Source organism: Bufo gargarizans, chromosome 3 (assembly GCF_014858855.1).
Source record: "Bufo gargarizans isolate SCDJY-AF-19 chromosome 3, ASM1485885v1, whole genome shotgun sequence".
Lineage (NCBI taxonomy): Eukaryota > Metazoa > Chordata > Amphibia > Anura > Bufonidae > Bufo > Bufo gargarizans.
This window is the reverse complement of record NC_058082.1, coordinates 359,093,879-359,120,732: the sequence shown is the minus strand read 5'-3', so window position 1 is coordinate 359,120,732 and position 26,854 is coordinate 359,093,879. Positions and strand designations below refer to the sequence as shown.

Sequence of the window (26,854 nt, the reverse complement as noted above, 5' to 3'; positions counted from 1 at the left end):
AGTCATTGTATTGTTAATGTGCATTCATTACAAATTATAGAACCGACCACCGGATTTCAGCATTTGCTAAACTTTTCCAACGATGAAATAAAGCAAATCAACAAAAATTCTTTGTTTAATTTGAAACAATAAAATTTACACATATGATAGACCAAAAAGGTTTTAAGGCAGCTTAGTCCCTTAAGTAGCATTCTTTACCAAAGAGAAGATTGAGGACCTGTCTGGGTGGGTTAGTGAATAGTGGTTTTTCCATGAAGTAACAATGCTAGAGTATCTTCATTCTTACTACTGATCTTATTACTACTAGAAATATATTAATAAACTGACAGCTGGGTGTTACCATTTAGGGGAGCTCCAATCAATGCTTGCAGTGTTTGGGTACAGCCATGCAGTCAGTTTTTTATTTTTTTTAAAGCAGTTTTTGAAGCAATCAAAAGGTGGAGTTGTAGTATCTGTCCTTAAGGGTACGGCAAAACCGGTCGCTGTCAGGATTGCAGAGTAGCAGTGATCCCTGCACTGTTGGCTTTATTGCGACTCATATCTATGGGATCACCGCTACTCTGCGACCCTTTGTGACCAGTGCAGCTGTACTCTTTATACTTTTTCTCCTTTTATGATCCACTGCTGAAGCCAAAACCAGAAGTGGATTTTAAAAACTGCATAAAAAACCTGAACATTTAGCAGTGCTCTAAGACTGTGTATGCGAATGATATTCATACGTATATATAGGAGGAATAACGGTGAAACCATACAACAGAGCTCCAAATCGACATGCTCCAGAATTCTTATTTCACGTGGAATAGAATAGTTTACTAAAACACACATCAGGAGAAGTGACAGCTCCTCTTTAACATTTCACAAAATGGCTTTTATAAGAATATATTAAAAATATAATACTGTCATTTGTAATCCTTAATAATAAAAATAAAATACAAGCACATAAATATAGAAGTTACACTATATATATAAAATTACACACACAATCATGTGTTTCCAGCAATAACAAGGCACTTTAGTAGGAAACATATGCTTCCATTAGTAAACACATTGAAGTGACTACTCCCATGTTAAAGGGCTTGACCAGGATTAAATATGGCTATTTCTTTAAAAAAAAACAGCAGCACAGGGGGTCCATGGGTTGTGTCTGTTACTGCAGCTTAACTCCATTGTAGTCGAGACAGGGCTGCAATACCGCCTGCAACCTGTGGTGCTGTTCTTGGAAGAAAGTAGTCATGTTTTTCTAACCCTGGACAACCCCTTTAAATGTGAAACTAATCACAAAGGCAATGCAGTCTGGCTGTCATTTGTATTGTAAAGCATACCGTACAATATTTATTTTAAATGTATGCTGTTCTTTTAAAGAACTTATGGAAAAATAATGTAGTGTTGGTTTCAGGACTCAGGAGGTCCTGCAGCAGTATTAAAAAGAAAAAAAGGTGGGACCAACACACTTGGGGTGCATTTACATGACCGTAAGCATTTTGTGGTCCGGTTATGTATGCTTACCCGTCTGTGTGGCTGTTCCGCAAAAAATAGGACATTCCTATACTTGGCCACAACATGCGGATCCCTTGACGTCAATGGGTCTGCTCAGTAATGTAGCGTGCACACAATCTGTATCCTTGTTTTATGAACCACAAAACACTTACAGTCGTGTGAACACCCCCTTCTAATGTATGGCCACAAGGGGGCAGATTTATGAAAATGGCCTTCTGTTGCCTATGCCAACCATTAGCAGTGCTTTTACTTTAATATCACCATTTGAAATTAAAGCAGCACTGTGATTGGTTGTTACAAGCAATAAGGACAGTTTTCATTTTGGAACATTTCACAGATCTCCCCCACTGTCCACAGAATATTTGTGAAAATGGCAGTTGCTGCTGGCTTGCCATTCACAAAAGCTGTATTACAGCCTCTATCTACAGTACTAAAAAGGTTCTTCCATGAAACGCTTGTTCGCCGGGTAATGGATCATTTGTGCGGACAGAATTTGTGCCATGTCAACACACTCTGCTACCAGCAAACAATGCGTCTCTGAGGATGAGCAATTGCTCCTCCCCATACTGTAGTGGAGTTCGCGGCATGTAATAGCAGTGGTCTCCTCTGCTGAGGAATTTTTTCTTCTTGACAACTGCCTGCTGTATCATCCCATGTAAAGGGACCTTTAGAACTGGTGTCTTATCGCTAAGATACACCATCACTTCCTAAACAAGAGGTATCTGACCACTACTTGTTTTGTAGAGACCTAATAATGACAATGGAGGATGGGAGCACTAGTGTGCAGATGAAAAGATATAACTGGATCGGCAGGAATCCCTACCCAAGGATGTACCATAACACTAAGATGGCTATGATGTACAAACTGGACTTTTAAAAATAACGCTGCCATTTTGAACATGTTTTTTATGAACCATCATGACCAAGTTATGGCAGGAAAAAAAAAAAAAAACTTAAAGTGCAGGAGTGTGCACAATAACAATTTTCTAAATTAGGCTGGGTTCACATCTTGTTCCTGTCATCTTCTCAGGGGGTACATTTAGGAGTGGAGTGCTCCACAGGAATGCCCACAAAACAGCTGGACTGCTAAAGCAGACTTACCAGGGGCAAAAAATAACATTGGCCTGTTTCTGACCATTTATCATTGTGTCTTACAATAAAAACTGAAAAGTCACAATTTACTCCAAAATAAAGGCAAAACCAGTGTGGTAAATCAGGGCCTGTGTTCGGTGCATTAGCCAAATAACACTATGGCCTACACTTACTAATGTGAATACACCTAGATTCTGATGTAAAATATGCCAGAATGTGGTGCAGTGTGGTTTAGAGAAAATATCTGCGCCTAGCCCAACAAGGGGGTGGTTTAATGTGCAAATAACAAAAAACACCAGATTTATTGTCCAGCCTGAGCCCCGGTGATAATTGTGGTGCAGGTCTAGACAACCTTGTCTAACTATACACCATCTTTAGGATCCCTAAATCTGCCGCAATGTTGTGTGCGATTTAAACTACAGCTGACCTGATCTCACATGACTGCCCCTCAACATGGCAGCACGGCGCAGTGACTGATCTGCATTAATTGATGAGCTAATGAATCAGGATGTGTGATGACTTTTCTTGCAGTGTTCATTTCTATTGAGATGTAGCCACAGCCTTGGATTATGGTTTGTGGGAAAGAGAGATCAGAAATGTTGGACCTCCCAACAGCAAGGGGCATTTATTTTTTTGGGGCTGTTACTCAGCCTCAAAATGCAAACTCTCAACAGATAATCTCCTTAAAAAGTGTTTGCATAAAAGTTACGTTACGTTTTTTGCGTTCCGTATATGGAACTATTCATTTCAATGGATCCGCCAAAAAATGGAAGGTACTTCTGTATTTCCGTTCAAAAATAGGGATTTACATTTACGCTATGAACTCCGGCAGTCTGTTCTGGTGGAGGAACAGACTGCCAGAATTCATCATATCTGGCATAACCAGATACCGCCGAATTCCCATTCACTGTAATGGTATCCAGCGGTAATCCGGGCGCTTTCCGGCATACATGCAGGCTTTCAGCTGGACAAAAAATGTTGCGTGTAGCTTGTTTTTTATCAGACACTAGAGCAGCCATAAAGTATGAATGGCTCTCAAGACTATGTTATTATCTTGTGTACTTTGTCTATAGGGCCTTTTTTTTAATAGAATATATAGTACAGATCTGTTGCCTGTGTACAATGCCAATGTTCCTAGCATATTTGCTCTGCCAAAAACTTCATTCTGTGATTAGTCGGCTGCCCAGTCTTACCTGCTGAAAGTAACCTCCCATTTGTTTTTGCCCCTATGCCATCTGGTTCATCGTAGTACTGTTTTGTTTCTTTGAGAACAGTGGGGTGTAGATTTTTGTAATAAAGCGCTCTTAAAAGAACACCTACAGCAAGAAATACCATATTAGTCACAATAATATGCATTTCATACCCATCCAAAATGGATGGGAACTTAAATTTTACCCAAGACACAACAAGTACCACACTGTCTATGACAATAAACACCATGTAGACAATACATCTGTAGATGGTTCTTCCATCAGCAATGTTAAACCATGAGAAGTAAAGAATGAAGGCCACTGTAGCCCTGTAGACAATCTCCAGGCATTTGTGCTTCATAAATGTTGTCTTCTGCAGAGTGGCCCACAGAAAGAAAACTGACCAGAGAAGAAAAAAGTGCAGAGCAACCAACCAGTGGAAGGTGACTGTAAAAAGTGTGATGCAGAGGATACGTGACGAAATCAGGCAAAAGTTCCATAAGTAGTAGATGGCCGAAGAGAAGTTGCTAAGCTTCAGTTTTCCTTTTAGGAACAGTCTCAGTGATTGATGGTAGTCCAAAATGGCCCAGCTGATACAAATAAATGACATGGAAATGCTGAAACCTAGAATACAAAAAACACATCATCATGTTACTGTTCTTTTAAATGGTGCTGCCATTTTCAGATGTTCCCTCTCAATAACCTAGTCTAATTTATATGTGTAAGCTGCAGTAAGGCAAATGGGTCAAGTGAATGTCCACCATTTTGTTTTAATTAAAGTGTAACTGTCATAATTTATTTTGCTAATATGTAGGAACAGAGATAAGGAAACATTTTTCGAATATAGTTTATTTAGAGAAATGTTACATTTAGGCCTCATGCACATGACCGTTGCGCGGCCGGCAATCCACGGCCGCCAGCCGCGTGCGCACCCTGCATCACAGATGCCGACCCATTCACTTGAATGGGTCCGCAATTCCAGAGATGTGGAACACCAGAAGCACTACGGAGTGCTTCTGTGGTGTTTCGTTCCGTGGTTCTGCACCACAAACAAAAAAATGACGTCATGTTTTTTTTTTGCAGTGCAGACGATGTTGCCCGTGCATTGGGGACCACAATCGAGGTCCCCAATGCACGGAACGGCCGTGTGCATGAAGCCTTATACTAGAAAACTTGGCCTGAAATGTCATTTAACAGCGCTCTCTAAATTTCATCAGGAGGCATGAGCGAATTTCATATTTTGAAGTTTGTGTTGTGGTATTTACTGAATTGCATTATGGATTCCGTTACCACAGACCAAAGCCCAATTCCATGACGGAATGCCTTTAGAGGCATTCTGTTATTCATTCTGTCATAATACAAGTCTATGGCCACTGAACAGGTGCCCTCCTCATCTCCGCGCTGCAGTGAAATATTGGGTATTGCCGCGTCCATAACGACCAGCTCTATAAAAAATATCACATGATCCAACCCCTCACCTTACATCACAAAAAGTACAAAACCAAGCGATCAAAAAGGCGTATGCCCCCTCCAGAGGAGGCATGGTAGAAAGTCACGTGGTCCGATGAGACCAAAGTAGAACTTTTTTGTCTAAACTTCAGTCATCGTGTTTGGAGGAAAAAGAAGGATGAGTCAAGAACACCATCCCTACTGTGAAGCATGGGGGTGGTAACATCATGCTTTGGGGTGTTTTTTTGCAAAGGGGACAGGACGACTGCACGGTATTAAGGAGAGAATGAATGGGGCCATTTATTGTGAGATTTTGAGCAACAATCTCCTTCCCCTCAGTCAGAGCATTGAAGATCGGTCGTGGCTGGGTCTTCCAACATGACAATGACCCAAAGCACACAGCCAGGATAACCAAGGAGTGGCTCCGTAAGAAGCATATCAAGGTTCTAGAGTGGCCTAGCCAGTCTCCAGCCCTAAATCCAATAGAACATCTTTGGAGAGAGCTGAAACTCAGTGTTGCTCAGCAACAGCCCCAAAACCTGACAGATCTAGAGGAGATCGGTGTGGAGGAGTGGGCCAAAATCCCTGCTGCAGTGTGTGCAAACCTGGTCAACTACAGGAAACGTTTGACCTCTTTAATTGCAAACAAAGGCTTCTGTACCCAATATTAACCCCTTGACACAGAACACAGTGCATGTACAGCAGGGGATCCATTGCCAGAATGCATTCCGCCGTACATGCACGGCGGGATGATCGGGCAGGCACCGGAGTGGTGCGCACCCGATCACTGCAGGGGTCTGGCAGTCCCTGGTAGCAGGGCCCCTGCTGTACCTGCCGGATTAACCCCTTCTATGCCTCGGTCCACGCTGACCGCGACATAGAAGTGGTTTGGGCGGGTGAAGCAGCGCATCGAGTCCCCGCGCTGCTGTGGCGGGGACCTGATGCGTGACAAGGCAGCCCAATGCCGTGCAGAGGCTGCCCAATGCCCTGCACGGCATCGGGACCTGCCTTCTACGGGTGCTGAGGAGATCCAGCCTCAGGCTGGGTCTCCTAGGCAACCTGTTTGTGTACTACATGAACAGGCAATGCATTACAATACAGATGTATTGTAATGCATTGCAGAGGGGATTTTAACTTGCCATGTCACATGTGAAGACCCCCTGTTGCACCCTAGAGTGGAAACTACAAAAAAGTTACCCCATTTTGGAAACTATGGGATAAGGTGACAGTTTTGTTGGTACTATTTTAGGGTACAGATGATTTTTGCTGGCTCTATATTACACGTTTTGTGAGGCAAGGTAACAGAAAATAGCTGTTTTGGCAATGTTTTTTTTATTTACAACGTTCACCTGACAAGTTAGATTATGAGCTATTTTTATAGAGCAGGTTGTTACGGATGCGACAATACCAAATATGACAACTTTTTTGGGTTGTTTGTTTCAGTTTTACAAAATAAAGCATTTTTGTAAAAAATGATTTTTTAGTGTCTCCATATTCTGAAAGTCAAAGTTTATTTTTATTTTTTGGGTGACTGTCTTATGTAGGGGCTCATTTTTTTCAGTATGAGATGACGGTTTGATTGGTACTAATTTGGGGTAAGTATGACTGTTTGATTGCTTGCTATTACACTTTTTGTAATGTAATGTGACAAAATAGCTTTTTTATACCATTTTTATTTGATTTTTTTTACAGTGTTCATCTGAGGGGTTAAATCATATGATATTTTTATAGAGAAGGTTGTTACGCGACGATACCTAATATGTATGTGGCGGAACCCGCCTCGCCACTGGGCATTGGAGAGGCCTGGCTGCCCGCCTCCTACCTGCTGACTATGGCCCCTGGTGATTTGGTACGTTTGAATGCAATATTTGGGCATGTGGTATTTTATATTGCTGCTACTGGCCCTTTAATGGCCATGTTATGACTTTTAGGAACAATTCCCCTTTAAGACTGTGTAGCAGATTGCATTCAGGCTGTCTTAAATACTATGTATGTTATTATGTGTTCGGTTACATTGTATCTGTGTATGCCAGGGTTCAAGTTAGTCCATTACGTTTGGTAATTGTATTTTGTGGATTGCGTCTGAGACAATGCTTATTGTGTTGGTTAATTACATCTCAGACAATGCTCATTGTGTTTTGTTTATTGCGTTACAGATAGAGGGAAGGGGATTTTGTGTACAATTGCTGGGAAGGTTTAAATACTGTAGATACATATGATTGGCTGTTTTTGCAGAGCCTGTGGGTGGTACCTTGTTGGAAGATGTGTATAAATCAATGTTTGTGTTAAAATAAAGGGGAGTTCCTGTTTTTACCCTCAAGGTGAAGTGTCGTCTCATTCTTGGGGGAGGATTTATTGCATGCTGTCCCAGTTTGACTGCTAGGAGTGTAAACCTATTTGTATGGTTTCCTATTCAACTGTCTACAGCATTCAGGCTTGAAGAGGATTTATATGCTTCTTCGGTTCAGTGATGGTGGTGTCTGCCAGAGTGCTTGGAGATCTCAGGAAACGCTAGGAGCATCCAGCAACTGAGGTACTCAGTCGGGGTGCCAGGTGATCCGTTACAATGTATACTTTAATTTATTAAAGTTTTATACACTATCATTTTTGAAAAGAAAAAAAAAAATCATGTTTTAGTATCACCATAGTCTGAGAGCCATAGTTTTTTTTTTATTTTTTTGGCGATTCTCTTAGGTAGGGTATCATTTTTGATTGTTTGATTGGTACAATTTTGGGGTGCATATGACCTTTTGTGATGTAAGGCGACCCAAAATATAGGCTTTTTTGAATTTTTTTTTTTATGGTGTTCACCTGAGGAGTTATGTCATGTGGTATTTTTATAGAGCAGGTTGTTACGGACGCGGCGATATCTAATATGTATACTTTTTTTAAAAAATTCTTTTTACATTGAACACAATAAAAGCATTGTTGAAAATAATCATGTTTTAGTGTCTCTATAGTCTGAGAGCCATATTTTTTGGGGGGTAATTGTACCATGTAGGGGCTCATTTTTTGCGGGATGAGGTGATGGTTAGATTGGTACTGTTTTTGGGGGCATACGCCTTTTTGATCGCTTGGTGTTGCACTTTTAGTGCTGTAAGGTGACAAAAATGGCTTTTTTGACAGTTTTTATTTTTTATAGCGTCTATCGGACGGGATGGATCATGTGATATATTTATAGAGCTGGTCGTTACGGACTCGGCGATACCCAAGATGTTTTTTTTTCTATTTTTTTTTTTACTTTATTTCTGTCACACTTTTGGGGGTCTGATCCCCTCTGCAATGCATTACAATACATCTGTATTGTAATGCATTGCCTGTTCGTGTATTACAATGAGTAATACACTAACAAGTTGCCTAGGAGACCCAGCCTGAATCTCCTCGGCACCCGTAGAAGGCATGTTCCGATGCCCTGCACGGCATCGGGCTGCCTTTTGACACATCGAGTCCCCGCCACAGCAGCGTGGGGACTTGATGCGCTCACTCACCCGCCGCAAACTACTTCTATGACGTGGTCAGCGTGGACCGCAGCATGGAAGGGGTTAATCCAACCGGGATCGGCTTATACAGCAATGCCAGCGGACACAGCAGGGGCCAGGCTACCATGGACTGCCAGACCCCTGCAGTGATCGGGCACGCACCGGGTGCCCGCCCGATCAGCCCGCCGTGCATGTACGGCGGAATGAATTCTGGCAATTTATCCCCCGCTGTACATGCACAGCATTTTGCGTTAAGGGATTAAAGGAAAATAGGTTTCTTTAAGACTACTTTCACACTTGCGTTGTTTTCCGGTATTGAGATCCAGCAGCTCGCGCAGACTTCTGGTCTGCACTGATCACATGACAGCTGGGACCAGAGCAGGAAGCGGAATTGCCACTTCCACATCTCTATACACAGAGCACATGGAGCGTTGTGTATTCAGCATTGAGAAAGGCATAAACAGTAAAAAACATCCCTGTTTTCTCTATGGGGAGCCCTGCTGTCAATGACACGATTGCAAGATTAGCATGCTGCTGCAATCTCTACACAAACATTATAAAACGTCCATTCAGAGCTATATGCCGACCACTCAGACGTATATAGTCTATGGGAAAGTCGGCAAGTGGTTAACTAGTGAAAAAATGTAGGTGATCCATTCCATTTAAGAATATGACGTTACGTTCTGCAGACGTAACAAGATGTGAGCAAATGATTTTTATAACATTTTGAGGTGACAATGGAGGAAAATGTAGCACTGGTTTTTAATGCCATCAAGTAGCGATCGAAAATAAAAAAATACTGTTGCGATTTTCAATGGTTTGTCACGTACATTCCTATGGGCAGCGATTTCTGGGCAATTGTTTTGTAATCTGGTGATAGAGTTGTTATTATAGTAATTAGGCTTCATTGTGGAGCACAGTGCACACACCCAATTGGACTGATTACACATGAATGAATAGCACAGCGGTCACACCTCTACAGACTTTATATCCTTGATAAATTGCTGGGTGTATTCTGAAACTAGGAGAGACAGAAATAATAACAATGCTGCGTCTTATGCTAAAGATCATAACCTCGCCAAGAAAAGAAAAAACTAGAAATAGTATAACATATCAGCACATTGAATGAAATGGGATGTAAAGCAGCACAATGAAGGGGCCACACTTGTATGTACCGTAATGCATAATAATGAAACAATACAAACTAGGTTATGTCCTCAATGGTCAAGATCCCTACAATACATTTAAAACATAGTGTTCTTATTTCCATTGGTATGCTCCATTACAGGGACAGAACAATGAAAATAACAGAAGCAGTGGACCAGTCACATGATAGACAAACAGCACCTGGTCCACTGGGTTTCCGTCATGCGGGTTGACCCAGCTTTTCACTGGGCAACGTAGCACAGCAAAAAGTTCTGACATTTCGGGATGCAATGCTGCATTAAATGGAAAAATGTGCTATGTTCCATTGTGAAAGCGCTCATCTCTCTATATTTAACTGCATCGCTATCCTACAGACAGCAATACAGTTGAATGCAATGCAGTGCAGGCATCTTCCAGCATGTGTCCTGAGCTCAGGCGGCACACTGATGAAGTCATCGCGCCGCCTGAGCTGGGCAGCATACAGCTCAGGACACATGCTGGAAGATGCCTGCACTGCATCGCTGGCAGCGGCATAAAGGTTTGTATTTGAGTTTATTATTTATTTGGCACCATGCTTTGGGGCACTATGGGAGGAGCACTATGGGGGCATTGTTTTTACTAAGGGCACTAAATAGAGGCACTGGCACACATAATGGGGCATATTTCTGTACTGGCAGACATTATGGGGGCACTATTGGCTCTACTAGGGGCACTAAGGAGGATTTTTTTATACTGGCACACATAAGGGGGCATTTTTGTACTGGCACGCCTTATAGCGGGTCATTTTTATTACTGGCACATTATAAAGTAGCACTTTTTTGTATTGGCACACATTATAAGGGGGTATTTTTGTACTGGCACACATTATAAGGGGGTATTTTTTGCATTACTACTGAGGGGCATTGATGGAGAGTTTTATTACTACTGGGCAAATATGGGGAACATGATTACTAGTATGGGCACTATGGGGGCATTATTACTATTGGGAGTTCTGTTAACACTTAAATTCACTCCGGCGGAGAATTATTACTAGCGGTGGGACTTTTGGGAGCACTGTTGCTGTGGGGACACCCTGGCACAGTATCAGCTTAGCACAGTTTTTTTTTTGGGGGGGGGGGGGGGGGGGGGAACATTATGTTTACAGCAGAGCAGAGTGCTGTCCGCATCATTTGTGGCCCCATTGAAATGAATGGGTCCGCATCCGAGCCTCCAAAACGGCGGCTCGGATGCGGACCCAAACAACAGTAGTGTGCATGAGGCCTAAGGCCTCATGCACACGACGGTTGTTTTTTGCGTCCGCAAATTGTGCGTGCGTAAAAAAAAAAAAAAAAAAAATTATGATGCGGCATCCATTTTTTTTTCACAGATCCCTTGTAATAAATGCCTATACTTGTCCGCATATGTGAATGAAGTAGGACATGCACTACGGACAACGGACGCGGAACACAAAACGGATGAACTATCAGCATTTTTTTGCTGACCCATTGAAATGAATGGGTCCCTATCCTATCCGCAAAAAAAAAAAAACGGAACGGAGGCAGAGAAAAACAGCGGTCGTGTGCATGCGGCCTTAGTGTCAGTAACACTATTTGCCGCGTGCAGCTATTTTTTATGGCACTGTGTGCCAATAATTATTGAAGGGGGCAATATCTGTGTTGTACTAGTATTTTCATGGGGATTATCTGTTTATGCAGATTATCTGTTTAGGAAGCAGAGCAGGCACTGTTTTGGGGGTGGCAGGATGATGGAAAAGTAGGAAACGAAGAGGCCTGTTTTTCAAACTCTGCAGAGACAAGAGATGGCTGAAAGAAGTCATCATGGTGGTCTGGTTTGAATGAAGAAGATGAGGAAACAGAATGTCTACATCAGAGGAGACATCACTGGATGTAAGAGGTATGTGGCACTTTACATCTATCGCTACAAAACATAGAGGGTAATAATGTTTTCCAAGTATGTCTAACAGTGGGGCTAGAGGCAAGGGGTTGAGAATTTGGCATAAGAGGAGAGGGGGCGCCATTTCAATATTTGACTCAGGTAGCAGAAAAGCTAGGCGCACCCCTGATTGGCAATTGCGAAAAACTACAGAGCATACAATCTATAGATGCGCTAGTCTATCAAATACTAGATTTTGCCAATTGTTCTACATTATGGGATTTTGAGAAATACTAGATTATTCCCCAGGTAGGCTTGCACCTCTAGATACACTCCTGTGGATACCGGTCCTCTTTTTCTGCCCATTTCTTTTCACCGTATGCACTCACACTGAAAAGTCTCTATTGCTTCTTTTTGTACGATGATATAGAGCACCAGGATGAGTTGAGGCGTGTTTTCTAGGAAAGTCTCTATCAGTCGCATCATGCTGATGTCGTGGGTTAGGAAGTAAGCGTAGTCCTTAAACTGCTTATCATCTGGTTTTCTGTATGCAGCGATGCCCACTTCTAGTGAATGTATACACCTGTGGAAACATGGCATATGATTAATAAAAAATCCTTCCCAGCATGTTGCAGTTCCCCTGTGTACCAGCAAAAGAAGCGGAGGTAAGCTTAAATTTAATCAAAACGTGTCTGCAGTTTTAAGAACTAAACATAAGGGGCAACATAAGTAGACATGGCCAACAAATGTAGGCAGGGATAAGGCTACTTTCACACTAGCGTTTTTGCTGGATCCGGCAGGGTTCAGCAAAAATGCTTTTGTTACCGATAATACAACCATCTGCATCTGTTATAAACGGATCTGGTTGTACTATCTTTAACATAGCCAAGACGGATCACTCATGAACTCCATTGAAAGTCAATGGGGAACGTAAACATTTTCTATTGTGTCAGAGAAAACGGATCCTTCCCCATTGACTTGCATTGTGGGTCATGACTGATCCGTCTTGCTCCGCATCTCATGACTGAAAGCAAACTGCAGCATGCTGTGGTTTGCTCTCCGGTACGAGAACGCAACCAAACGGAAAGGAATTGTTTTTTCCGGTATTGAGATCCGTCATAGGAAAATATTAACGCTAGTGTGAAAGTAGCCTAACTGAACTAAGTGGGGTATGTAACTGCCACAGACAAAATCCAGATTCCCAACACACAGCCGGACTATAAGATCCCTGGGACATTCAGGTGTTCTACATCCAATGTGCTGTACTTGACTGTGGGCACTAAATGTCTTTGTGAGGAATATGGAGTTATGGTTTCATCCCTGCCATTTGCTCTAGGAGTGGGCAGAGAAAATCAAACTCCACAGGGGGGCCCTGCTTCAAAGCGCAACCAGATAGCGGAGGGACCAAAACTCCACGGGTCCTGGCTTCTAGCAGGCCACACTTGTTTACATTTCACACCTTCACTCAGACAGCACGGATCCTGCAGGAAAACCCTGCAGGGAGTCTCAGCTAGTAACCAGTTCAATCAGATCCCTCAGACATCATGGAATCGGCGATTCATAAGGAATTATGAATCGCCCGCCCATCACAGGAATAAGTCTGTTATATATCTGCGACCCGGGGGCCAAGACAGACATGCCCTTGGTGGTAGGGTGCCATGGTACCATGTGTAGGTTCTACCTGTAGCCAGAACCCAGGCAGATCCGTTGGTCCCAGAACCATCACCCTGTGGCCTTCTGGTCTGGAGCTACGGGCCTTAATGGGTTTTGTGGGTCGTTTGGCTGCCATGACCAGGAGGGAGGGGGGACCCCTCCCAAAGGCAGGGAGGGGCATGGGCGACTACATGTGAAAAGACCCATGCAGGCAGAGTCCAGTGTCTTTCTATGGAGGGGGGTCACGTCGGGTAACGTGTTTTTAGGGACCTGGAAACTGCTGACATCACTGCCCCCATGTGACTATAGCCTAGCGTTACAGAAACGCATTATTCATCACCACCCAAAGGACTCCATCTGATAAACTGACTTTTTGTTCTGCTTAACCCTGTTGTACCACGCCATCTGCATTTACCACTCAGACCACTGTATATATTTTCTGTGTATATTGTGTTATGTTTAGTGAGAGCTTAAAAGGGGTTCTGCAACTTTCTTTAAACTGATGATCTATCCTCTGGATAGATAGTCAGCATCTGATCGGCCGGGGTCCGACACCCAGTGAAGTCACTACTAGTATCAATGGCCTGGGCAGGGCTAAGCTCCATTCATATGAACAGAGCTTAGCCCTGCCCAGGCCACAGATACTAGTCGTGACTTCACTGGGCCGGCGGTAAACAGCGAGAAGGCCGCGGCGCTACTGCCAGCGCTGCTGCCTTCTCAAACAGCTGATCGGCAGGGGTCCCGGGTGTCGGACCCCCACCGATCATCAGTTTAAAAAAAACTGCAGAACCCCTTTAAGGCAATTAAATATATAAGTTAATCTTGTTCTGTTCTGGTATCTCGATCCCGAATCCCCACGTCCATGTTTCGGCATAGTTATAAGCTACTGCGGGTTGGTTTCTCACCCTATATAATCTTGTTAGCGGACCAGGCTTATATCAAACGAGAAACTGGTGGCAGTCTACCCGGGCTCAGAAAGCGCTGTTTCACTAGGGCAGTGAAAAGGCTCTCAGCTTGTGGCCTCTCTGTGCCCGCGTGGACAGGAGGAGTCTGTGTAAACTGTACCAAGCGGACCTTACGTACTCCCAGGAGGGCATAACATCACGTCTTGGTAACCAGTGACTATACCGTATCTCGTGAGCTCGACGTGGTTGACGTCAGGCAGAGCCGCGAGGTGCAGTATTAGTCATAGTCTTGTTTGGGGTCTCTATGTGGGAGAAACTGGATAGAAACTTAAAGCAAGGATGAGGTCCCATTGTCACACAAAGAGAAAAAGTTGCATTTTCCTATGGCCAAGAATTTTTTGTAGCCCCGGACACAATGAAAAACACATAAAAAATAGTTATATTAAAAGGCAATTGCAAATCTCAAAGAGCCAGAAGAATACAAATTTATGACACTGCTTGACATCTAGATCTAAACAGTCTACTACAGACATAGTGGGGGACCCATGTTTCTAAGATAACATCAATTAAGGGACCATAAAAAAGGTTTTTCTAAGACTTAAATACTGATAACTAGCGCTGAGCAAAGCGAGCTTCGGATCGCAGATCCAAAGTCGCTTCAGTTAAAACTTTATTTGAATGCTGTATGGAGATCCTTCTACCATTTGGTTAAACGTATCTGCCCTCCTCTACAGTAACATGCACATTTGACTTGGGCAGTGCAGTACAACGCTACTATACAAAGCTGAGTGTATGTATGTGTGTATGTCCGCTAAAGGAATCCGCACTGTCACATTTACAATCACGAAATTTGCCACACCAGGTGTCCGGGAAGGTTTATGACCGGGTCTCAGCTCTCTAACACGTACTGTTCCTGAGATATTCCAAAAAAATGCATTAGCCAATAGAAGCCTGGTCACATGACCCTTATCAGCCAATAGAAGCTCTCAGCCTTTAGTCTCCACATACACACAGTTTTACACCAGGTTTCCATAACAACCCAGCCATTTTTCTTCACTGCTGTAGGTCAGCTTTAAAGGGGCAGGGCGATGTGTAAGATACTGTTAAGGGAGCGGAGTGCTGTGGAAGTCACAGTTAAGAGGGCAAGTAGGGTGGCCATTTAGGCCACCCTCAAAAGACGAACTTAGAAACCCCACCCCCAGGTCCTGCTAAGCCACGCCCCGACCCGGTTAGGCCATGCCCCCTCCCATTCCGCAGCCACCGGGGATTGAAAAAAATGAAGGTAAAAATCAACTTCTGTCAGCTGCATGGTTGGAAGGAAGGTTGACTTTCTCCCTGCAGCTCACGCTCAGACAGCATTGTGCTGCTGTCTGAGAGTGAGCTGTTCAAAAGGTCATCCCTGTGTCCCTACAGGCCTAGAACCGGACCACTGGCCACCCTAGGGGCAGGCTTCTGTGGAGGTCCCAGTTAAGAGGATGGTCTGCTATGGAGGTCAGTGTTAAGGGGCAGATTCTATAGAGGCCACTGTTAAGGGGACGGGGTGTTGTGGAAATACAAAGTTAAGTAGATGGGGTACTGTTGAGGTCACTAATAAAGGGGCTGCCACTGTGGAGGTCATTTTTAAGAGGGCAGACTGCTGTGGAAGTCACTGTTAAGGGGGCGGGCTGCTGTGGAGGTCACTGTTAAGGGGAAGGGAATGGTGGTGCTCAGTGTTAAGGGGCGGGGTGCTTTAGAGGTCACTGTTAAGGGGGCGGGGTGTTGTGGAGGTCACATTTTAAGGGAACTGAGCTCTGTGGAGGTCACTGTTAAAGGGAGTCTGTCACCTCCATATTGCCATATACAGTGCTTACATGGCTCTGTAGCACACCTACACAGGATTGTAACGGTACCTTTGTTCTTCACCAGCAGGAAAAAAAGAAGTTTAATTCATATGCAAATGAGCACTTGCAAGTGCCCAGGGGCAGCGTTCAGTGTGCAAGTGCCCAGGCTGCTCTGCCTTCTTTACTCCTTCCCAGTCTCTGCCTTTGCCCGCCCTCCAAGTCTCTTGCCTCATCGATAGGGCAAAGGCAGAGACTGGGGAGGAGTAAAGTGAAAAGAAGGCAGAGCAGCCTGGGCACTTAACACACTGAACGCCACCCCTGGGCACTTGCGAATGCTCATTTGATTAAATATGCCCGTTGCGAAGCCGGGTCCTTCTGCTAGTAAATAATATAACTAAGACCATACTAAATAGAGGGAAAATCTAGTCAAAATGACCTTCTGATGTGTCACAGTTACATCTTTGATCACAACAGATTTCCAAAACAAGAAGGCTTTATAGACAGTTTTAACCCCCTATGACTGAGATTAAAAGTGTCCTCCGGATGTATATCAAGTTGAAAACTTTGAAAGCAGAGGAGCTTGGGATTCATTCTTTCCATCGGCGACACCGAGTGAAACTTGCTGAGAAACACAACAGTCCTAGCAAGGCACTGCCTACGTCTCGTCTGTCGCTCCGCTCACATTGCAGTGATGTGTTGGGTAATGTACCAGCCAGGTCTTGCTGCCTCATTAGAGAGAGGGGAGGGCAGATCTCACCAGTGATCCATCAGAAGTCATAACCACCACAGCAAGGCCCAATGTATGTGTAGGCAGTTCTCAGCCACCACCAGCCCTGAGCAGGACCTCTGGATTATATGGTCATCAACCCTAATGACCTTCACTTGGTGGCTATCTTATAATACATCTACTACTTACATCTACCAGCAAACCAATACTCACTGCATTACTATCCACATCTACCAGCACCCACTATTACCCATATTCATATGTATCAGTACTCCATTACTGCAGCTAGTATTCACATCTACTAGAAACATAGAAACATAGAATGTGTCGGCAGATAAGAACCATTTGGCCCATCTAGTCTGCCCAATATATCTGAATCCTATGAATAGTCCCTGGCCCTATCTTATATGAAGGATGGCCTTATGCCTATCCCATGCATGCTTAAACTCCTTCAGTGTATTTGCAGCTACCACTTCTGCAGGAAGGCTATTCCATGCATCCACTACTCTCTCAGTAAAGTAATACTTCCTTATATTACTTTTAAACCTTTGCCCCTCTAATTTAAAACTGTGTCCTCTTGTGGTAGTTTTTCTTCTTTTAAATATGCTCTCCTCCTTTACCGAGTTGATTCCCTTTATGTATTTAAAAGTTTCTATCATATCCCCTCTGTCTCGTCTTTCTTCCAAGCTATACATGTTAAGGTCCTTTAACCTTTCCTGGTAAGTTTTATCCTGCAATCCATGTACTAGTTTAGTAGCTCTTCTCTGAACTCTCTCTAGAGTATCTATATCCTTCTGGAGATATGGCCTCCAGTACTGCGCACAATACTCCAAGTCAGGTCTCACCAGTGTTCTGTACAGCGGCATAAGCACTTCACTCTTTCTACTGCTTATACCTCTCCCTATACATCCAAGCATTCTGCTGGCATTTCGTCCTGCTCTATTAAATTGTCTTCCCACCTTTAAGTCTTCTGAAATAATTACTCCTAAATCCCTTTCCTCAGATACTGAGGTCAGGACTGTGTCAAATATTCTATATTCTGCCCTTGGGTTTTTACGCCCCAGGTGCATTATCTTGCACTTATCCACATTAAATTTCAGTTGCCAGAGTTCTGACCATTCTTCTAGTTTTCCTAAATCCTTTTCCATTTGGCGTTTCCCTCCAGGAACATCAACCCTGTTACATATCTTTGTGTCATCAGCAAAAAGACAAACCTTACCATCGAGGCCTTCTGCAATTTCACTTATGAAGATATTAAACAAAATTGGTCCCAGTACAGATCCCTGTGGAACCCCACTGGTAACATGACCTTGTTTTAAATGTTCTCCATTGACTACAACCCTCTGTTGTCTGTCACTCAGCCACTGGCCAATCCACTCAACAATATGGGAGTCCATGCTCAATTACTGCAGTTTATTGATAAGTCTTCTATGTGGGACAGTGTCAAAAGCCTTACTAAAATCTAGATATGCGATGTCTACTGCACCTCCGCCGTGTATTATTTTAGTCACCCAGTCAAAAAAATCTATAAGATTTGTTTGACATGATCTCCCTGAAGTAAACCCATGTTGTTTTTCATCTTGCAATCCATGGGATTTTAGATGTTCCACAATCCTATCCTTTAATAGGGTTTCCATTAATTTGCCTACTATTGATGTCAGACTCACTGGTCTATAGTTGCTCGATTCCTCCCTACTACCTTTCTTGTGAATGGGCACGACATTTGCCAATTTCCAATCTTCCAGGACGACTCCTGTTACTAATGATTGGTTAAATAAATCTGTACTAGCACCCCATACTACTCACTGCATTGTCACTTATTACACAACTATCCATATGTACCAGCACCCCAATACTGACTGATCTACACCAGTATCCCACTACCACCATCATTCCAGTACTTTCTGCATCACTACCTGCAAACAATCCTTCTTTCAGCACCCCACTACTCAACACACTTCCACTAGCACCCTACTGCATTTGGAAGAACTGAGCAGCACAGCACCAGGGTAGCGGCAGGATGACAATGTTAAAAGTAACAGCATGGGGCGTTTGTGTTGAGCAGGTGGAGAGAATGATGGAAATGGTAGGAGCCTAAGACGTCTTGCACAAACTTCGCAGAGACTAGCTGGAAGTTGTCATGGTGGTCATGGCCGAATGGAGAAGAGGAAAGAAAACATCTACTATCAGAAAACCATCACTTGTCTGTCACTGGATGGAACTGTTGTGTATTTTGTCTGTAACAGCATCTGATCAATACTACTGCATTTTACCGCTACTTATGTTCTGTTCTACTAAACTTAATTTCAAACAAATATCCATTCAACCTCACATAATATCCAGAAGCCTCAAAACTCCTCCGATACCATTCCCCTCATGCTACTGTCACAACTCGGTACCAAGTAGATCTTGAGATCCTCCCAAGTCAAAGGGTTTTTCTAGTTCTTTTATTTTAGTCGACTACCTCAGTCTGATCAGTGGGGGGGTCAGACACCCTGCATCCCTGCTGTTCTGCAGTACTTCCAGTACCAGAACTACAGCTCCATTTATCGTGTATGGCGCTAGTAACTACCTAGCTGCTCCCATTCACTTTTATTGGAGAAGCGCCGCAGTAACCATCTCCGTCCACTACATAATGGACGGAGCTGTAGTTGCGCTAGAGCTACTTCAGAACAACTGATCATCGCAGCTGTTGGGTGTTGGATCCTCTATGATCATACATTGATGCCCAATCCTCATGGACCAGAAAATGCCTTTAAAACAGTAGAATCATCCACAGATATCCCCCATAAGTGCCTTCTAGTAAGTAAAGTAATGTATTAGTGGGGGGAAGGGAGGAGGCAGGGACACTTGCGGCGGGGCCGGTGCAGTGCCCGGCGCTCTGCACACACCGGGGGCAGCTCCTACCTTTTTGCTGCAGGACATTTCGCATCAAGTCTCCTGAGCGAGCGGCGGCCTCTTCACCACTCCTCACATAGCCGGCAGTGGGCAGCCGAACTAGAGCACCACTGCCCGCCCTTCTGCTGCTGTGCGCAGCAACACATCTCACCCTCTGTCATACGCCTCCTGCCCCGCCTGCCTGCTTCATTCATAAAGCTGAAGGAGCAGACAGACGGTGCAGGAGGCGCATGACGGACATTTTGCAAGCAGCTTGAGCGGCGCAATATGGCTGCGCGGCCACCCGCCAGCCCGCACCAAAGAGCCGCATTGAAGGTTCTAAAGAGCCGCTTGTGGCTCGCGAGCCGCACTTTGCCGACCACTGCTCTATACCAACTACTGGTTACACTAGAAATATGGCAAAATTCGGAATCTTAGGCCACACCGCATTTCCTGCTAAATTATGCCCCTTTTCTGATACACCAAACCCCTTTCATTAAAGGGGTATTCCCACTTCGCCTTTTTATACTTACCTGCTGCCAGCGCGCCGATCACTTCCTGGATTCTGGCTAGGGGCGGGCTTCATCTTGATTGAAGTCTTCTTCTGGCCAGGCCGCTCGCTGGACTGAACGCGCATGCGCCATGGTGACTTATTTCTGGCCAGTATAGTACAGAGGCGGCGTGCGTGTTCGCAGCTCTGTACTATTCTGGCTGGGAAGAAGTCACCATCGCACATGCACGGCAGCGTGCGTGGTTAGGACAGCGAGAGGCCCGGCCGGGAGAAAATAAGTCTTTTGCGCAAGCGCGGCCACCGGGATTCTGGAGAAGAGCGGTGGCCGTAACCAGGGGAGACCGAATCACAACAATGAGGTAAGTGGGGAAGAATTTTATCCTAAACGGTGGGAATTTGTTAATCAAGTATATTTACAAAAATGATCACTGTCAAATCATTAACAGATTTAACAGTGATCATTATGATGGGATTAACCCCTTTAAGCTAGGCTTAGTGATTTTTTTAAATAAAACTGTATGTGCTAATTTGTACTAAAAATGCGGCAACCATATTTTGGCCCAGATTACAGCAATGTCTAGGTGTACTCACATTAGTAAATGTGGGCCAACACTATGAATGGTAATATAATCACCTACGTGGGTGGAGGATGCAGGTTCAACTGGATGCACTGGATGTAAGCGACGACACCTTCTCCCTGGTCTAACCTCAGACACGGATACTGGGAAGGTTTGTAGTCAGACTGAAATCATGGATCATCATGGCAGAATTGGGAAGGGTTCACAATTCCACTGGAAGCAGAGGAGTCCTGGCAGATTTGACAGAAAGCAAACACAGACTGTGCCCATACAGTACGTGAGGGTTATATGTGCTTCTACATCTCTGTATGCCTAAGGAAATGTAATGAGATGGAAGTGGGCAGAGTTACTGTGCCTGGGCAGCGCCACTTATATGTAATAAGGGTGCCTGAACGAGAGCAGACCCCTAAATGGACCCTATAGTATGAAACTAAACAAAAAAAGCACAGGCTATGTGTGACAGGCACTATATACAGGTGTATGTCCAGCAGAGGCTATGTGTGACAGGCACTATATACAGGTGTATGTCCAGCAGAGGCTATGTGTGACAGGCACTATATACAGGTGTATGTCCAGCAGAGGCTATATATGACAGGCACTATATACAGGTGTATGTCCAGCAGAGGCTATGTGTGACAGGCACTATATACAGGTGTATGTCCAGCACAGGCTATATACGACAGGCACTATATACAGGTGTATGCACAGCATAGGCTATATACGACAGGCACTGTATACAGGTGTATGTACAGTAGAGGCTATATGTGACAGGCACTATATACAGGTGTATGTCCAGCAGAGGCTATGTGTGACAGGCACTATATACAGGTGTATGTCCAGCAGAGGCTATATGTGACAGGCACTATATACAGGTGTATGTCCAGCAGAGGCTATGTGTGACAGGCACTATATACAGGTGTATGTCCAGCACAGGCTATATACGACAGGCACTATATACAGGTGTATGCACAGCATAGGCTATATACGACAGGCACTGTATACAGGTGTATGTACAGTAGAGGCTATATGTGACAGGCACTGTATACAGGTGTATGTCCAGCAGAGGCTATGTGTGACAGGCACTATATACAGGTGTATGTCCAGCACAGGCTATATACGACAGGCACTGTATACAGGTGTATGTCCAGCACAGGCTATATACGACAGGCACTATATACAGGTGTATGCACAGCATAGGCTATATACGACAGGCACTGTATACAGGTGTATGTACAGTAGAGGCTATATGTGACAGGCACTATATACAGGTGTATGTCCAGCAGAGGCTATGTGTGACAGGCACTATATACAGGTGTATGTCCAGCAGAGGCTATATGTGACAGGCACTATATACAGGTGTATGTCCAGCAGAGGCTATGTGTGACAGGCACTATATACAGGTGTATGTCCAGCACAGGCTATATACGACAGGCACTATATACAGGTGTATGCACAGCATAGGCTATATACGACAGGCACTGTATACAGGTGTATGTACAGTAGAGGCTATATGTGACAGGCACTGTATACAGGTGTATGTCCAGCAGAGGCTATGTGTGACAGGCACTATATACAGGTGTATGTCCAGCAGAGGCTATATGTGACAGGCACTATATACAGGTGTATGCACAGCACAGGCTATATATGACAGGCACTATATACAGGTGTATGTCCAGCACAGGCTATATGTGACAGGCACTATATACAGGTGTATGTCCAGCACAGGCTATATATGACTGGCACTATATACAGGTGTATGTCCAGCACAGGCTATATACGACAGGCACTGTATACAGGTGTATGTCCAGCACAGGCTATATACGACAGGCACTATATACAGGTGTATGCACAGCATAGGCTATATACGACAGGCACTGTATACAGGTGTATGTACAGTAGAGGCTATATGTGACAGGCACTATATACAGGTGTATGTCCAGCAGAGGCTATGTGTGACAGGCACTATATACAGGTGTATGTCCAGCAGAGGCTATATGTGACAGGCACTATATACAGGTGTATGTCCAGCAGAGGCTATGTGTGACAGGCACTATATACAGGTGTATGTCCAGCAGAGGCTATATGTGACAGGCACTATATACAGGTGTATGTCCAGCACAGGCTATATATGACTGGCACTGTATACAGGTGTATGCACAGCACAGGCTATATATGACTGGCACTGTATACAGGTGTATGCACAGCACAGGCTATATATGACTGGCACTGTATACAGGTGTATGTCCAGCACAGGCTATATATGACTGGCACTATATACAGGTGTATGTCCAGCACAGGCTATATGTTACCGGCACTATATACAGGTGTATGTCCAGCACAGGCTATATATGACTGGCACTGTATACAGGTGTATGCACAGCACAGGCTATATATGACTGGCACTGTATACAGGTGTATGCACAGCACAGGCTATATATGACTGGCACTATATACAGGTGTATGTCCAGCAGAGGCTATATGTGACAGGCACTATATACAGGTGTATGTACAGCACAGGCTATATGTGACAGGCACTATATACAGGTGTATGTCCAGCAGAGGCTATGTGTGACAGGCACTATATACAGGTGTATGTCCAGCACAGGCTATATACGACAGGCACTATATACAGGTGTATGTCCAGCACAGGCTATATACGACAGGCACTGTATACAGGTGTATGCACAGCATAGGCTATATACGACAGGCACTGTATACAGGTGTATGCACAGCATAGGCTATATATGACAGGCACTATATACAGGTGTATGTACAGCACAGGCTATATATGACTGGCACTATATACAGGTGTATGCACAGCATAGGCTATATACACTACATATATAACAGTATTGGAACACCTACAGGAACTTTTATGACATCCTATTCTAAATCCATAGGCACAGATAAAACCGCTCCCACTCTTCTGGAAGTCTTTCTACAAGATTTTGTGTGAGATTCGTTGCCCATTCATCCAGAAGAACGTATGTGAGATCAGACAGTGATACACATTATACACTGCTCGTTTCCAGGGGTTATGACCACTCGGAAATCCATCAGTGGTGGTCGTGCTTGCACACTATAGGAAAAGATGCCAGTCTCTCTGGTGGTCGGGACTGTGGGAGTGCACAGAAGCTCCCGTGCTGTAACCCCTTGATATAAGCAGTGTATAATGTGATAGAAAAATGAATCAACCCAGCAAAGGAAGCAATATGGACAATCACAATACATTGATTCCCCAAGAGACAATGGCCTCAGGATACAATATTTTCAACACACAATGGTCTTTTCTGACCCATTGGAAGTTGAAACTAGACTCAACATACAATGCCTCAGACTCGGATCCAACCAACCCAGGCCACTTCTCTGGCAATAGCTGTATTATTCCTAGTTAGCAGCTATTCCTGACTGGTATATGTAAGGATCTGCCTTAGTTATCTGCTTATTTTTCTTAAATCTTCATTTTGTCTTATCTTGGATAACATTTTGGGGCTTTGGAACCGATTATTCAACTTACAATGGTGGTCGTGGAACCAATTAATATTGTAACTTGAGGGACCACTGGTACATTAGTAAGTGCCTTCTATTACCTTCCGCTACATGATAAAGGCCATTGGCTGAAGTGAGACCACCCATTGGTGACTTGCACCTCAGCACTTCGGGACCCCTCTGTAACTTTATGCGGTATCTCACTTTGCGCCTGAGTGGCGGTGTTTCCTAAACGCTTCCACTTTGCAATATCACCACTCACAGATGATGGTGGAATATCGAGGAGGGAAGAAATGTCTGGAAAGGCAGAGTACATGGCTAGGTGCTGGAGTTTATACTCCTGTGGCAATGGGACTGGATGAAACACCTGAATTCAGCGATTTAGAGGAGCAGCCAAATCGTTTTGTCTAAATACCAGTAACATAACATGGACTTACCTGAGCAGGTACCCCAGCTGGAGAATGTGCAGCAGGGTGAAGCATGAAGGCCACAATATGAGTTTAGATGTATAGAAGCACTTCACCAGCGGCTGGTCCTCGGTGCCTCCAGCACTGTGGTAGGTACAGCCATGGCACAGTATGGCACCCTCCTCAAGGGTGGCAGATGTCCGGTTGTCCTGAAGTGGGATGTCCCCAGAACATCCCTGAGTTGTACATGGTTCAGGTGTCTCACAGCTCAAGTCACTTATTTCTGACACAGCCTTGTCTATTGGCACGGCATCCATAACACTGGCAGCTGTGCCCTGTCTGGCATCCTCCTGGTACTTGGTGCCATTGCTGTGCATCACTCCTCCGTTGCTGGTCTGGTGGTCACCACAGGCCCCTGCAGCCCCTCCTGTTGCATTCTCCATGATTGCCCCGCTGCCAGCATTGCCAGGCTCCGGTGCCTCTCTCGGCTTTCCATTCCAGTCCTTCCAGTCTACCCAGAACCAGCCCCAGCTGAGTACCTGCAGCACGGAGGACGAGAGGAGGTAGAGGCCGACATACAGGACGGCCCAGACCGTGTCACCCGCCCTGTAGTACCACGCCGCGCTCCACACGTCCGAGCCCAGGTCCACGAGGAAGGCGACGGTCCCGCACACCGCGAACACCAGGTCCAGGAGCCGGTAGCGGGGCAGCGGGCACCCCAGCATCCCGGACAGACGGCAGCATGGAGGGGGCGCGGCAGGAAGTAAGGCCGCTGACAGCTGGTTAGAGTCCGGACGCCCTATAGCCGCTCAGCTGTGTCTTCTGACATTACACAACACTGACGGGTCACTCCAGGCTCTGCCCGTGTGTTCCGCTAGCCACAGAAATAGCATCTCCTCAGAGACATGTTTACCCTGCTCCCCTCAAAATGGCTGCTCTGCTCACCACCAGAGCTCATTACCTCAGGGGAACCTGATATAGCCCCCCAAACCACAAGGGTAGTGCCTAAACTCCATGCCCCAAGAAGTACCTAAGCATTCTGCCCCTCCTGTGCCCAGTGGTGTACTTAATTGCCTCAGCACTTGCCCCCTCACCCCCTCTGCAAGTGGTGGAAACTAGTGTTGAGTGAACTTGTGTTTTCAAGTTCGGCGCACAAGGTTTGTGGTCGGGTTATCTTATTACTTTCACACTTGCGTTCAGAGCGGATCCGTCTGAGACGGATCCGCTCATATAATGCAGACGGTGGATTCATTCAGAACGGATCAGTCTGCATTATATTGTAAAAAAAATTCTAAGTGTCAAAGTAGCCTCAGACGGATCCGTCCAGACTTTACATTAAAAATTGAGCCATAGTGTGTCATATTCAAACGGATCCGTCCCTATTGACTTACATTGTAAGTCTGGACAGATCCGTTTGCCTCCTGAGCGGAGCGGAGGCCAAACGCTGCCAGACTGATGCATTCTGAGCGGATCCGCATCCACTCAGAATGCATTAGGGCAGTACGGAAGCGTTCGGTGCCGCTTGTGAGAGCCTTTGAATGGAACTCACAAGCGGAGCCCCGAACGCTAGTGTGAAAGAATTCCATTATGGATTCCGCTATCACGCACCATAACTTATGGTCCGTGGTAGCAGAATCCTTAACGCAATTTTTCGATAACCCGAACCCGAACTTTAGACGCCGAACTTAAAACAAAAGTTCGCTCAACACTAGCCATAACGCAATTCTATGATGGAATGCCTTTAGAGGCATCCCGTTATTCATTCCATCATAATAGAAGTCTATGGGCTGCAAAATGGATCCGTCCGGTTTCCGTTAAGCTGGAGTCCTCTCCTGGCAGTGCACAAACGGTAATGATTACTGTCTGTATACACTGGCAAGCGAGGACCAGGCTGTAATGGATGTCGGTCATTCCCTGACCTGTGCTGTCCCCAGCAGGCACGGTGCGGTAACATCATCACGACTGTTGGGCTGAGTAAAAGAATACACGGGCCAAAGATCATCCCCTGGCTGATATGCCCTCCTCTGAACCCAGCAGGCACGATGACGTCACCACTTCACGTCTGCTGGGGAGAGTGGGATGTGCTCCATTCATCTGGGGGAATGAGGCTGAGTGAATGCTACAGTTTTTTATTTTATTAACACCACAGGGGCTTTACTAAT

The 26,854-nt window shown here is 44.9% G+C and overlaps 1 protein-coding gene across 1 annotated transcript; it reads right to left on the bottom strand.

Annotated features, from left to right (window-relative positions):
- Positions 1-102: 102 nt before the first annotated feature.
- XKR8 (XK related 8) lies at positions 103-25,649 on the bottom strand. The gene is made up of 3 exons (XM_044287902.1): positions 24,723-25,649; positions 12,115-12,308; positions 103-4,403 (listed from the first exon to the last, which is right to left on the bottom strand). Exons 1-3 carry the CDS (start codon positions 25,415-25,417, stop codon positions 3,724-3,726), a joined length of 1,569 nt encoding a protein of 522 aa, XP_044143837.1. The 5' UTR covers positions 25,418-25,649; the 3' UTR covers positions 103-3,723.
- Between the last annotated feature and the right edge of the window lie 1,205 nt (positions 25,650-26,854).

Excerpts from the sequence above, each read along its gene's own strand:
- XKR8 (XM_044287902.1), bottom strand. The coding sequence starts at position 25,417 with ATGCTGGGGTGCCCGCTGCCCCGCTACCGGCTCCTGGACCTGGTGTTC. Across the intron at positions 12,309-24,722 it reads CAGCTGGGGTACCTGCTCAG|GTGTATACATTCACTAGAAG; the intron begins GTAAGTCCATGT and ends ATGTTTCCACAG. Across the intron at positions 4,404-12,114 it reads AGCAATAGAGACTTTTCAGT|GTTTCAGCATTTCCATGTCA; the intron begins GTGAGTGCATAC and ends TTTGTATTCTAG.